Consider the following 14,534-nt stretch of genomic DNA (forward strand, 5'->3'; position numbering starts at 1 on the left):
TCAGCAAAACTTAGAGGTCATGTCTTATGTGAACAAATTTATAGCTGTCCCATACAGGCACACCTTTGAACATGAATCAACATGCAAACACTTTCATGCACATTGTTTAGACAGTTTTAATCCATTAAGCATTATCCAAGGTATCCCCAACGAGAGGCATCCATAATCTATAAAGGCTTTTAGACTTCCCTGCTTCGCGAGCGGAGTCTCAGGCCTTCAGGGTCAGCTGTGCTAGCCGTAAGCACTCAGAGGATAGGAGGTCAGGAGAAGGTAGAAACAGATGAGGGTCAGAGAGAGGTAACATCTCCCTCCCTCTCCGTTCATTAGTCTTGCGCGCCCTCTTCTGGTCACGTCGTGCTCTTCGCTTACACTTGACCATCAGATAAAGTTGAGCTCTGAAGTATTGGAATGTCAGAGTACAGGAGAGGTTTGCGTTTGTATTTTTGTCATCTCACGTTAATAATGGCACCATTCACTACAGACAGTGGTTCCCAAACTTTTTGCTGTGTGCAGCCCTTTCTAATATTTGACACCTGTCAAGCACGTCTTTCTTCGATTAAACTCCACATTTTTAACAATAGCTAAATACACATATTTTCTGCATACATTATTAAAATAAAAATGATAAAATATGTGAATTTAATAGACAAGCTTTAATGAAGTTGACAATTCTCACAGCGTCATTAATTACAGACGAAAGCTCTGCATGTTTTTCATCGCTAGAGCTTCTTGGTGGATGCTGCAGTGTACCCAGGAAACCGATGGTGCAACTTTTCGTATGAAAGCTACTGCTCCTTTGTGCCTCCTTTTTTCTTCTTATGCAGTTCCTCCTATTTTCCTTGAAAAAAAAAACTTACAGGCATGTTTGTAAGTGGCTGTGTCTTGTTTGTAAGTGCCGGACCATATATGAGGGCTAAAGGCTGCTAATACCTCACCACAGACTACACACTGCGGATTTGGATTTGGGGTGCATCTCTAATCCATGTAAACCCGAAACCAATGTAACTGTCACTATATTTGCGTTTCTTACTTGACATTTTCTCACTCTCTAGCGTAGGCCTAATTCTCTTCATCAGTACATCTCTGCTGGATTTCTCTGTTTTCGCCTCGTTCGTTATCCTCCAAGTCTATATTTTGAAGGCCGCTGTACATCTCTATAGAAGAGGCCGATGTAGATGGTTCATCCCCATTGTCACTTGACTTCTTTAAAGTGCCAATTTTAAACCAGGAGTCGATTTCGATTGATGTAGTAAGCGAAAAATGCACTGTCACTTAGCACCTAATGTGGAAGGGTGGGGCTATTGTGTCGCAGACATGAAACCGCGAGTTGAGTTCGTATGCATAGGTTGTAAATTACAATTTGTAATGTATTTTTTTTTCTCTCTCTCTCTCTCAGCGAATTTATTTCTCTTTCAAAAATATGACGTGAAGTTTACCCAAGAAAAATGCATAGAAATAATAAAAGATAAAAATTTTCCGCCATTACAAACGTTTTCTCGCGCACCCCTGGTGGTCAGACTGTGCACTGCAGTTTGGGAACCGCTGATCTAAGATGATTTGGCAGATCCAGGATGTTTTAATCTTGATAACTGATCTCTGGCTAACTTGGTTCGTTAATCAGATTAAAATGTCTGGATGATCTGAGATCTGTGTGTGTCGTAAAGGACAGATCTAGCGATCGAAATCATGATCAGCAATGCAACGACTGGCTGACGGCACAGCAGCGTAATGACATCACCTGATTAATATTCAATGATCCATGTGAGTAAAATATCATAACTCGTAATAAACGATTTGTAAAATATAATACGCAATAACTTTCCATGTTTGTTGTGAGCTGCAGGCTTTACACTTTCACGTGTCAAGAGTATTTAGGAATTTATTTAGTTTTACATTCAGAGCGGATGTTCTTTATTATAGTCATCTATTCAAGTTTCTTAATCGGCATAAAGGAATAACTGGCTGTATAAATTAATTTTGCATCCAAAAAAGCATTTTGATTTCGATAACGGTGTCTTTGTTGGACTTTTCCTAGTCCTCCCAGGTTAAAACGTGAGTGAGAGGCTTTAAATAAGTTTTATCAATTGAATTAATTAGATGAATAAAGCATTACAGAGCTCCGGGTGTCAAAGAACAGCAACACAGGCAGTCTGTGTCAGCTGGGCACACACACCCACACCCTCTTCCCACCATATTTATCGTTGTCTCTCTTCAGCCCCACCCGGGGGCACTTGAGTTAGAAAGATCCCCCATCCAGATCAGTTCAATCATCAGTTGTTAGGGTTAGAACAGCAACAGCAAATCTGCACAGAAAAAGTTATGCATACACACAACAGAGCTTGCAAGAGAGTGAGCCTTCGCCCCTCCCGTCTGTTATTGTTCCTGTAAACGAGCACACACTGAAAGAGTAGTTGTAACATTTTGTTGATAATAAGTACAAAGGAGTTAACTTCTCGGTTATCAGTCGCACGAAGACGCAGCTGTTATGGAGCAAGGTTAGATGAGGTTAAGCACATCAGCATGAGTTTTAATGAATTAAAAACAGAATTTAATTATTACTGCAAGGATTAGTGTATTATTGCATGGGACAAAGTTAAAATCATCAAAATTCCTTCATCTTTAACTTTTGCAAAGCATCAAATTACGACATATTAGCTGTGAAAACATGTGCATGACTGCATGAATTATTATTCCTTTTTCTTTTTAAAAAGCAGTCGAATATTGTGCATGTCTATTATTATACTGGAGAAATTTAAGTTTGTTTACAGTTTTAACCCAAAAGAATGAGCAGTCTGTCAGATGAAGAAGAGCTGGAGTCAGAGATTCAAATAAATAAATGAAGTTTACTGAAGATAGTTTGCAGTTTCATCAGCAGAAGCCGGCTTTAACACTCGCAATGAGTTCCTATAGGCCACTCCGCTTACAATCACAAATCAATAACAGCTATACTCTCTACACAAGACCAGAAAAGGTGATTCAGGTAACAGGTTCTTATTGGTTAAAACAAAGATATACAATTCTAAATATGAAAGTCAATGCGGGGTCGTATCTGAATCCAGATAGGGATAGTGTAGGACTCAAAATGGTCCATTGCATGATCAAAAATTGACGGAGATCTGAGTTGAAAATTAAGAAGTTTTATTTTGAATGCAAGAAGTTAGAGAGTACAAGTTTTGCGCAGGAGAGGTGTAATATCAGTTCAGCTCTGCCTATTAAGCTCTCCTTCCTGTTTTATACTGTCTTTTGCACATTATCTAATCCCAACCCTATTGACTTATATACCATTCAGCAACCAGATGTTCCTCTTTCTGGTATCTTCTCTTGACAGTTGGCCTTGACCGTTGACTAGGCAAATGTTTCAGAGCACGAACACACAGCTCATACATCTCAGAGCTCTCTGCACTTTACATACACCCATACCGAGAACAGGATGGGCTGCTCTCAGCGACCTGCAACTCTTCTCTATGCTGTGCACATATGGCAGATAACCCCTCAGAAAAAGAAACCCTTTATGTCTGTATTTATTAATAAATGTTAACAAAGCCTAACAATAAAAAACGCTATCCCTCAATGGCGACAAGAGGCTTGGGTCAAGTCGCCAGTAGACGATGAAGAGCTGATCTTAGACCTGTAGAACTGACCCTTCAGATGCATATACGCATCCAAGACACAATCTGTTATAAAAACCCAAGGTTGTTTCTTCGTACTCTCTGCTGTCTTATAAAACTAGTGTAAAACTGGTAAAAACAGCATTCAGACTGCTATATCCTACACAAAATCTATCTTGAATAACAAGGAAAATCGCTTTAAACTGAATAAACACATAACAACAATAATATCAAGATCACTTTAGACAGTATTAACACATAATAATACAAAGAGGAAAACCGTTTTTAATCATCCAGCCCTTAGTTCCACTCAAGGTCTCCATGACCTCCGACCTAATTTGGTGGCTCCTGAAAATAGTTACAAAGAGACAGGCAAACACACTGAACATTCTTATATTAAGCAATGTGTTAACTTTATTTATTATTTAATAATCGTATTAATAAAGTTATGAGAAAAAGGATAAATGTTGATCCATGCTGGGACGGATTGGAAGGCAGAAATCCGAATCCATCAATACACATATTGTACTAAATCTGATACCTTAAAATAGTATGCATTTGTATCTAAAAAGTCCATATATGCTCTCTTTGATCCCCTTGGGGAGGACCACCCCATGACAATCTTTGTAGTGCAGATTAAGTTTTATTCATATATAATTTTTAAAGCGTAAACTGAAAATATATAGTTTTTATTTGTATTTTTATAACTATGTTACTATTTTCCCAAGTGTATATCACTGCTACTGTAAAATAAAAACAGCATTTGGTAAACACGTAGTATTACCTTTGCTTGAAATGAGCCGATCTGATCCTGTTTATTTGACATAATCTGCTGCTATAACTCTTGCTATAACAACAACTCTCGGAACGATACTGGATCGTGTCAACAACTAAATCCAGCTAATCGAGTAATCCGCGTATGATGAACAGACCCTAGTATGTTTCATCGATGCAAACAAACACTTTATGGCTAATATGTATTGAATAAGTGTGAGAGACCATATATGCGCCATCGTATACCGAGTTTACGTGATTTTTTTTATTTTTTTGTCCTGATTTTCTCTCCACATATGTCAAACACTCCTCATGAAGCTATGAAGTGAGTTTGGTGTAAAAATGTGTTGTTATGTGGAGTAATGTCATGTGTTTAGCATTTACAACTAGGGTTGACATGATACTGGAATTCAACTGGCGCATTAAATGGTTTTTTTAAGCTGTTGTTTTATATATATTTTTAAATGTGATTATATTAGTAATTTAATACTTATTGCAAAATTAGTATTACATTTTTTTCAATTTGTAAGTGTTTTAAGTACCTAATAAATAGTATTTCACCTCACACATTGCGATTGTTTTGACTTGTCGGCAGTCAAGTACTATATATTGGCGCCTGCCTCGCCGTGATGACGTCAGCGGTGACGTGTTCATTCAGCGTCGCGTCTTCAGAGCTGAGGTGAGTCGTTGACGCTTTTTCTCGTGTTTACACAACAATAAAACACACTTTACAGTTTATTAAAGCGACAATCTGCGACTAGTTTGTGAAGGGTGTAATGGTGAAACGTTAAATCAATAGTTTGTTAGCTCTTTATTTTCCTATTTGTTTTTCTGTACAAACGTGCTACTGCTAACGACCTGAGTTATATTTTATGGATACTTGAATAGTATTTCAACTAGATATTGATATAAGCACAAGGGATTCCATATTTACAATGTTGTTAGTTTATCCTACAACAGTTTTATTATGAGCTGATCCTGAATGTCTGTTTGATGAGTGTTTATAGTCTGAGGCTCATCAATATTATCAGAGCTGCTGAAATCCTCTCATGTCAATAGTTCCTGTTTTTACCTCATTCGTTATACTGATGTCTAAAGATCTACAAGTTGCTACTTTAAAGGTGCAAGATGTGATTGAGCTGGTTGAAAGTCTCTTCACATTCCAAGTGTTATTAGTACTAGTAGTAGAGACCAATAATCATTGCATGCATGACATATAACACTTTACTTGCTACACAACTCAAAACGTGCTAGATATAATATACTTTTTCAAAAATGTGTAAAAGTTTGGAAATGGAGATCTACACCAAGTTCAAAGTTTTACCTAATTTATTATATTAAATGTTATTGGTGTCAGCTGACTTGAGCAAATCACATATTGTGTCACCTACAAGATATAACATCATAACATGTTTGCTTTCCTCAATCAGTGTAGATAATTCAGATTTCTCTGTTTCTTCTCCTGAAGCTCTGCCGCCATCAGTGAAAGACAAAGACAGAGTTTATTGAAGGACAGTGAGAAGATGAGTGATCCAGAACCCTGCAGAATTAAACAGGAAGAGACTGAAGAACTAATAGGTTTGTGTTTATTCATTACTCTTCAATAATGAGGATGAAGAACAGTCAGGTTGTTCATATTTAAACACTTCACCAGATTTACTACTTTCATATATTATCTCAGACTCAACTTTATTATCCCATTTAGGGAAACTAAAATTGCAGCAAGGTGCCGTAACACAGGCGAAGTTCCATGTACACAATTATAAAATATTACCCCACAACATCCAATACATCATATTGAAGGTGCATCTCCCTCCCACCTGGACTCATTTAACGACCTAATGGCCACCATTATAAAAGAATCTCTGACTCTATTTGTCCTGCAAATAGGAACTCTAAAACGACGTCCTGATGGCAACAACTGAAACACAGAGTACAACGGGTGATCCGGGGTGCATAGGACATAGGGGGTACATCTCACATTTCATCTTAACAATATTTTGTGTTTAGAACACTGGAAAATGAACTGAAATTAACTTTACGACTCAGACAAATTTTGGTAGCACTTTAAAATAGCGGTCCATTTGTTAATGTCAGTTAATGCGTTTAATAACGGGAACAAACCCATTTACCTTGGTATTTATTGAACTTTTATTAACCTTAACCATAGTTAACTGGACTGACACATTTTCAGTATACTAGAACTTATATGTTAAGCTGCTTTGGCACAATCTACATTGTGAAAACGCTATAAAAATAATCATGAATTGAACTGAAAGTTAATGACCTCTTCTGCTCCATCATGCTAACATCACAACTCACAAGACAACCTTTCACTTCAGTGAGAAATCTCAACGATGTTTCATTTCACAAGATCTTGCGACACAAGATCTCGTCACACCCTTAAGGTCCTCTCATACACTCGGCGCAATAAGGCGTAAGACGTGAATGGCGCAATTTGTTCCCATTTTCATACCAGTGCGACTGTTGTTTGCACGTTTTGTGCCACATTGTTTAAATAGCAAATAGGCTCGTTTCGGTTAATTTTGCCAACCGACAACCGCCGCTCGTTATTATTAACCGTTAACTAGTCAGATTAATATTGAATTATTATTTAATAAAAAAAATTTACGTGTCGATTTTGTGTGACACGTTAAATATTGCATTTTAAATTACTGATTTATTTTAACATGCGAACAGCAGCACACAGAACATAACAGAGCATCTTCATGCACCTGCAGTGTTTTCAACAGCATAAAGAATAAACTAAATAAAATAAATAAAATAAACAGTCCTGCCCTACATATTCATTTAAGTGACAAATTTAGATTTTCTAACGAAAACACTGAATCTTTTGTAATAACCGGCATAGGATGTTTGTCCAATCATGTTTTTATTCTACCACAAGTAAAAATATTAGACTACCTCAAATCGGTCGCTCCACAGAAAGTATTTATTTAATTAACGCTCCGCTGTTAATATTAAATCACAAAACCTCTGTCAACATTTTTAATAGAAGTCATTAATTTAACGATTATGTCTTGTGTTTATGACTCATTACGTTTCACTCGCGGTTCATGTGTGCGCGCTGCGTGTAATGTGAATTTAGGGCTCATATATTGACTTTTTGAGAAGTAAAGGCTGCTAAAGCATATTACAATGTTGTTGTTTACATATAATATAGCATTAATTTACATGTTTTATAAGCTATAAAATGAAAGTTATGGAGTTATTGGAGTTATCATTATGCAAAAATCAAGAAAATCTTTGCATTTGTTTGATTCGTAGATTGTGTAGGCTATTTAAAATATATAAATATATATATATATATATATATATATATATATATATATATATATATATATATATATATATATATATTATATAAGGACTAATAATAACTGTAATTTTCCAAAAAATGTTGAAAAAAGGTTGTTTTGTTAGTTGTACACTAAATTATCAAAACAGTAGCCTATTTGTTGAGTTTATTATGCAGATCCAGGACAGAGGCGATCACCATCAGCGCTGGTTTGGCAACTCGTATGTGTTAAACTGCAATATTTTTCTCTCTTTGGCAAACGTTTTATAGGCACGTGTGGTTGCACGTGTTACCGTCCCGCTAATTAACAAATATGTTGCACATCAGGGGCCGATCACATCGGATGTGCCTGTTCCAAAAACGCAAGGCACACCACACTGCCTTTTTGTTGACAAGAACAAAAGGAACGCGGTGCTCTTTTGTATGTCATTAGGAACAGACTGAATCAGCTGACCTGTATTGTGCGAGAGTGTTGAATTGTGAAGTCATACAGCTCTGGATAACTTGAAACAGCGACCACAATTCTCTCCTCCATCATTAAAAGTTCATTAAAAGTAGTCGTCTTAACTGCTGTCACCTCAAGGAAACCCTGCTTTTATTTGATTTAAGAATGAAAAAGACACGACTGACGTGAACCGCTTTTTCCACTCAGAGTTGACTTATTTCAATTGTGAGCACACAACGTACAACAGCAAAAAAATGCAAGGCATGCAGGGCGCATAAGCAGCGCGCAAAACACTCGTGGCCAATAGTAAATAATTAAAGAGATGCGTCTCTCATCGCTAAAAGCGCGTTCATTGTGATCGGCACCTACTGTAGACAAACTTTAAAAATATATCAAATAATATTTTTTAATCGTTTAACTGATACCATTAATCGGTTACAAATGCACCCTTTCAGTTAACGGTTAATCAGTTACTTTGAGCATCCCTTATATCAAATCCATTTGCACCACTTTGTGGATGATATGTGTGTGCTGGTCTGAACAGGTGGTGTGTTAAGGCGCATTGTTGGCGCGTTGCTATTTTGAGCAACTGAAATAGACCGCATAATTTACCAACTAAAAGCTGCTCTAAAGTCCAGCGCAGAGCATGTTAGTTATGTGCCTATGCAGGTACAAATGCTTACACATTGGTGAATACACACAGGATGTACAGCAATACACAAATATCTTTACAGATGAAAATAAAGGATTAAAATACATAAATATTAAAACCACTGCCGTCATGTCGGGGAGCGTTTTCAGTTTCTTCATGACAATCTGCATCTGTATAATGTTATTATTATTAGCAGTATTATTTATTATCTGCAGATTCATATTTGTTTTGATAAACACAAGTGTAGATTTGTCCACCTGTGGGGTTTTGGAGACGTCTGCATCATCATATGGGGCATCAGAACAGGACGTGTGTTTGGATATGACTCAGTTTTCTGACCGCACTTCATTATTATTGTTCATTTATTCCTTTGTTGGAGATTAGAACTGAATTTAGAAATAGTTTTGAAACAAATCTTTGCGCTTAACAAAGGAAATTAAATATGTCTAATGGATGTCTTCAGTGGAGTGCATACAACACCGTTTCCTTACTCCACCAAAGTAAAGGAGTAAAGAGTAAAAGTAAAGAGGCTGAATGGAGGAGGCTCGTTCTTTATCCTCACGCTGCAGATGCTCTGTTTAACTTGCTAGTGAAGCATTCAGTTTTACACTTACAAAGTCTGCCATGTAAATAGCAAATACACCATGGTGTGACACAACTGACTCTTAAAGGGAATAAGAGACTCTGATTGGTTTAATGAACATTATGCTCAAACACACCCAGAACTCAATAAGACATTAAGCACAGCCCTGTTAGACCATGCACCAGGGTGCAGAGCGTATTTATCCATCCAAATAGCAAAAGTGGATTCAGTTTGTGGCAGCCACTGTGGCCATCTACTTGGGCACACAGTATCACAGAGTAAATATATATACAAATGTTTCTGATTATGAATAAATAAACAAAAGTATTATTGTTGTTGTACAATTATTAATCTAAATAAATAACAGAAATTTATCCTAATAGTAACTGGAAAGAAATTTAAAAAATTTAAGAAATCTTTTGCATGAATAATAATTTAGTTTTAATGAACTTCTTTTGACAATTCTATACAAAAAAAGATGTTTTATCGGATTATTTGTTGTCTTAGACTTGACACATGGCAGAGAATTAGGTTTATTAAGTTTGACCTCCCTGACTCGTCATCCCTCCTTTTTACTTCATACAAAATGTAAAATCTATCAGGAGGCATGCTTAGTAATCATATTATTTAAATTGAGTTGTATGTACAGATTGTTAGAAATATACAGGTTATAAGGTGCTGTGTACAAGTGCGAATGTAGAAGGTATTGCATTGTATATTGATATAAGGTGCTGTGTACAAGTGCGTATGAGAAAGTATTGCACATATTTACTGCACAGTAGGGGAATATTTAACTGTTCATAAGGTAGACAGCCTGAGGAAAGAAACTTTTCCTGTGTCTGGCTGTTTTTGTGCTTGGTGCTCTGAAGCGCCGACCAGACGGTAACAGTTTGAACAGGTAGTGTGCTGGGTGTGAGGGGTCCAGAGTGATTTTGCGAGCCCTTTTACTCACTCTGGAAGAGTACAGTTCTTGAAGTGTAGGAAGGGTTGTGCCAGTGATTCGTTCAGCAGTCCGGACTATTCGCTGTAGTCTACGGAGGTCGGTTTTGGCAGCTGAGCCAAACCAGACGGTGATTGAAGTGCAGAGGATGGAACGTTTCACAATGATACGTTGGTTTTACAACGCATCAGCGACGCGTGAGCAGCAAGTACTTTTTTTCGGCGTGCATGTTCACACCCGGGGCTCGCACTGGAAGAGGAATAGTGTGTCAGTGTCCAGCAGGAGCGGTGTGTGAGGCGCGCGGGTATGGTTTTCCATGCACATATGCTTCAGTTTGCTTTTTGATTAAGCTACATTGCTTTCACCAGCGTTGGTTCAGTCGCGCATAGAGAATAACATCGTTATTCCGGGATTACCAATCCTAATAAATGCTCTTGCATATAAAGTAAATCATATCACAATGCATTTACTGGAGCGCTGACGATTTTTACTGGGGCACGTGCCCCCAAAAAATTGGGTTTAGCGATGACACAGCTGCCACCAGGGGCATTCACATCCAAATGCTGTAACTGCTTGGTGGAAATTCACCTATAATTACACGTTGGCATTGACTTTGTGTGTAACATATTTATGCAAATATTTAATTCTGCATTTTGTGTGAACCTGGCATTATTCATTATCATTTGACTCTACTGTGGCACACCTCTTTAAATTAGTTTATTTGCTTAATTTTCAGATGTGATGGTGAAGGAGGAAGAACTGAGTGAAGGTGAGGAGAAACATCATGTCAAAAGTGAAACTGAAACTCACACAAAAACCGAGCATCGCTTTTCAATGCAAAGAACAGCCGTCAACGATATCACCTGCACTCAGTGTGGAAAGAGTTTCAGCTACAAAAACAATCTCAATATTCACATGAGGATCCACACTGGAGAGAAACCGTACACATGCGCTCAGTGTGGGAAGAGTTTCAGACACTCGGCATCGTTTAATAAACACACGATGATCCACAATGAAGAGAATCCACATGAATGCGATCAGTGCGGCAAAACATTTTCAAATTATTTCGAGCTGAAGAAACATTTTAGAGTTCAAACAAACGAGAAGCCGTATTCATGCTGTGTGTGTGCAAAGAGTTTTACACGAAAGTCACATTTAAGGAAGCACCAGAAGATCCACACTGGTGTGAGACAGCATATGTGCTTTGAGTGTGGGAAGAGTTTTATTAGAGCTGCAGACTTGAGACGACACCAGATGATCCACACCGGAGAGAAGCCGTACGCGTGTTCACACTGCGGCAAGAGATTCAGACATTCAACACATGTGAAAGCACACGAGAGGATTCACACTGGAGAAAGACCATACACATGTAGTGTTTGTGGGAAGAGTTTCAGGCGCTCATCAAATCTTAATGAACACAAGATAATCCACACTGGAGAGAAAACGCACAAATGTGAGCAGTGCGGCAAGACTTTTTTAAGGCCTTACGAGCTGAAGGAACACCTTAAAGTCCATTCAATGGAGAGGCCTTATTCATGCTCCGACTGTGGAAAGAGTTTTAAAAATGTGTCATATTTAAATAAACATCTGAAGCTCCACACTGGCCTGAGAAAGCATGAGTGCTTTGAGTGTAAAGAGACTTTTGTTTATTCTGCAAGCTTGAAACGACACCAGAGGACTCACACTGGAGGGAAACCGTACACATGTACTCAGTGTGGGAAGAGTTTCACACAGTTATCACACCTTAAAAAACACATGAGGATCCACACTAGAGAGAAAACACAAATGTCATCATAACACAACACATGCTTTCACATTTCACTTTCCTTTAAGGGGAACCAAGTAGCACATTTATCTATTTATTGACAGGACGACTGGTTGCAATCGAGGGAAAGATCAATGCAGTACAGCAATATCCTGAACGAAAACCTTCTTGAGAGTGCTCAGGACCTCAGACTTTACCTTCCAACAAGATAACGACACTAAGCACACAGCTAAAATAACAAAAGAGTGGTTTCACAACAATTCTAGAATGGCCCAGTCAGAGCCCTGACTTAAACCCAATTGAGCATCTCTGGAGAGACCTGAAAATGGCTGTCCGCCAAAGTTTACCATTCAACCTGATAAAAATGGAGAGGATCTGCAAGGAGGAATAGAAGAACATCCCCAAATCCAGGTGTGAAAAATAGGGTTGGGTACCGAAACCCGGTGCCATAATAGCACTGGTACCTTCGTAACCGGTATGTACCGGGCTGAATCAGCATATAAATTTCAGTGCCACTGGTGCTGCGACAAGGACGTAAGAAGCATCATGGGGTGCATCAAAGGCACACATAGGCGTTGTCACACCATCTCTAAATATTTAATCCTAAACAACTTTGAGGAATACGGACAGGCGATGTCAGGCGATGGTTGTTGTTGCTTAGGGAACGGACGCATGCAACACACAGTACAGCGGATTCGGTGAGCGAGAAAGACTCTTCAGATCAACATGCATGATCGCGTTCATCAAATTCGCTTAAACTAAGCGTTCTAAAGCGCATTTTACAAGCAAGGGTTCTGACACAGCGTGAAGCAGACGCTTTACAAAAGTTGCGTGTCAGGGGGAAACACGTCAAACTTAATGACACATTTGAGGGTTCATAGCAGAGGAATGCACTGTCTATGAAAGCTTGTGACATCATCTGGCACTTTCACTGAGTACGTACATGGACACCAGTGCTCCTATTTTAATATGGTTAAGACAATACTCTGATTAAGAGTCTAGACTAACCATGTAAACAGTGATTTTTGACTATCTTAAAGGACCACAGACACCTGCGTTGTGAAATGAAGACGTTTTGTCTTTCCATTCAACATGCGGTATCAAATTCTATTAAAGAGCACTATTCCACCAGTCCTTACTTTAATGCTCACATCAAATACCTCAGTTGGTCATGGGGGCATGAATGAAATGTTCCTAAATGAAAGTGAAACTGCAGTTAAAGTCTAACTGAAAAACCTGAAATTACATGAAACTCTGGAGGAAACATGGATAGTGCGGTGACGCAATGATGTTAATCGATCTATGCACTATAACATGTAAGACGGGATCATGAAAGGAACATTTAAAAAGCAACTCATATAAACACCTTAATCATATGATTGTCTTATTCAGATTAAGTCAAGTCATTAGATTACTGATAACCATGTAAACATAGTCACAAGCCCCAACTCTAGAAAAAAGGAGTTCAGTATTTTGATGACAGCATTTCCAGAGGTTAGTAGTTAGCTAATGTCATTTTATAATGCAAATCTTAAATACATGCTAACCAACAAATGATCAAAGGAAATATATTAATGTAATTTAAATATATAAAATATGAGTTGATGTTTACTTTAAACTTTATATTGTTCTATTTAAATGATTTTTAAAAAGATTTTGTCAAATAAAAGATTTTTCTAGAGTCATCCACCGTAATTTTGTGGCTCAAAAGTATTGCTGCAGGCACCGTTTAGGCACAGGTACCGATTTAAAAGTATCGATTTAGCACCGGTATCGAAATAACCCCAAACGATACACAACCCTACTGAAAAACTTGTTGCATCTTTCTCAAAAGACTCATGGCTGTATTAGATCGAAAGGGGGCTTCTGCTAAATACTGAGCAAAGGCTCTGAATGCTGAGGACCATGTGATAATACTGAGGACCATGTGATAATACTGAGGACCATGTGATAATACTGAGGGCCATGTGATAATACTGAGGACCATGTGATGCTTCAGTTTTTCTTTCTTAATAAATCTGCAAAAATGTCAACAATCCTGTGTTTTTTTTTTGTTGTCAGTATGGGCTGCTCTGTGTACATTAATGAGGGAAAAAATTAACCTAAATGATTTTAGCAAATGGCTGCTATATAACAAAGAGTTAAAAATTTAAGGGGGTCTGAATACTTTACACTGTATATAACTTTCCCCCAACCCTGGTGATGGGTTCAGTAAGCTACATGAAACGTGATTATAGCTCTGTTATGCTGATTTCCCTTTATGAATCCGGGGTCGCCACAGTGGAATGAACCGCCAACTTATCCAGCATGTTGTACACAGCGGATGCCCTTCCAGCTGCAACCCATCACTGGGAAACAACCATACACTCTCATTCACGCACATACACCACAGACAATTTAGCTTACCCAATTCACCTGTATCACATGTGTTTGGACTTGTGGAGGAAA

The 14,534-nt window shown here is 38.0% G+C and overlaps 1 protein-coding gene and 1 pseudogene across 1 annotated transcript; both read left to right on the forward strand.

The window, feature by feature from the left end:
• LOC130215687 (gastrula zinc finger protein XlCGF7.1-like) overlaps nucleotides 1–14,534 on the forward strand; it is a 359,478-nt pseudogene that overhangs the window by 31,473 nt on the left and 313,471 nt on the right.
• On the forward strand, nucleotides 5,854–14,103 carry LOC130215617 (gastrula zinc finger protein XlCGF52.1). Its single transcript, XM_056447464.1, has 2 exons — nucleotides 5,854–5,960; nucleotides 11,058–14,103. Exons 1-2 carry the CDS (start codon nucleotides 5,906–5,908, stop codon nucleotides 12,116–12,118), a joined length of 1,116 nt encoding a protein of 371 aa, XP_056303439.1. The 5' UTR covers nucleotides 5,854–5,905; the 3' UTR covers nucleotides 12,119–14,103.

Source organism: Danio aesculapii, chromosome 22, assembly GCF_903798145.1.
Source record: "Danio aesculapii chromosome 22, fDanAes4.1, whole genome shotgun sequence".
Taxonomy (NCBI): domain Eukaryota; kingdom Metazoa; phylum Chordata; class Actinopteri; order Cypriniformes; family Danionidae; genus Danio; species Danio aesculapii.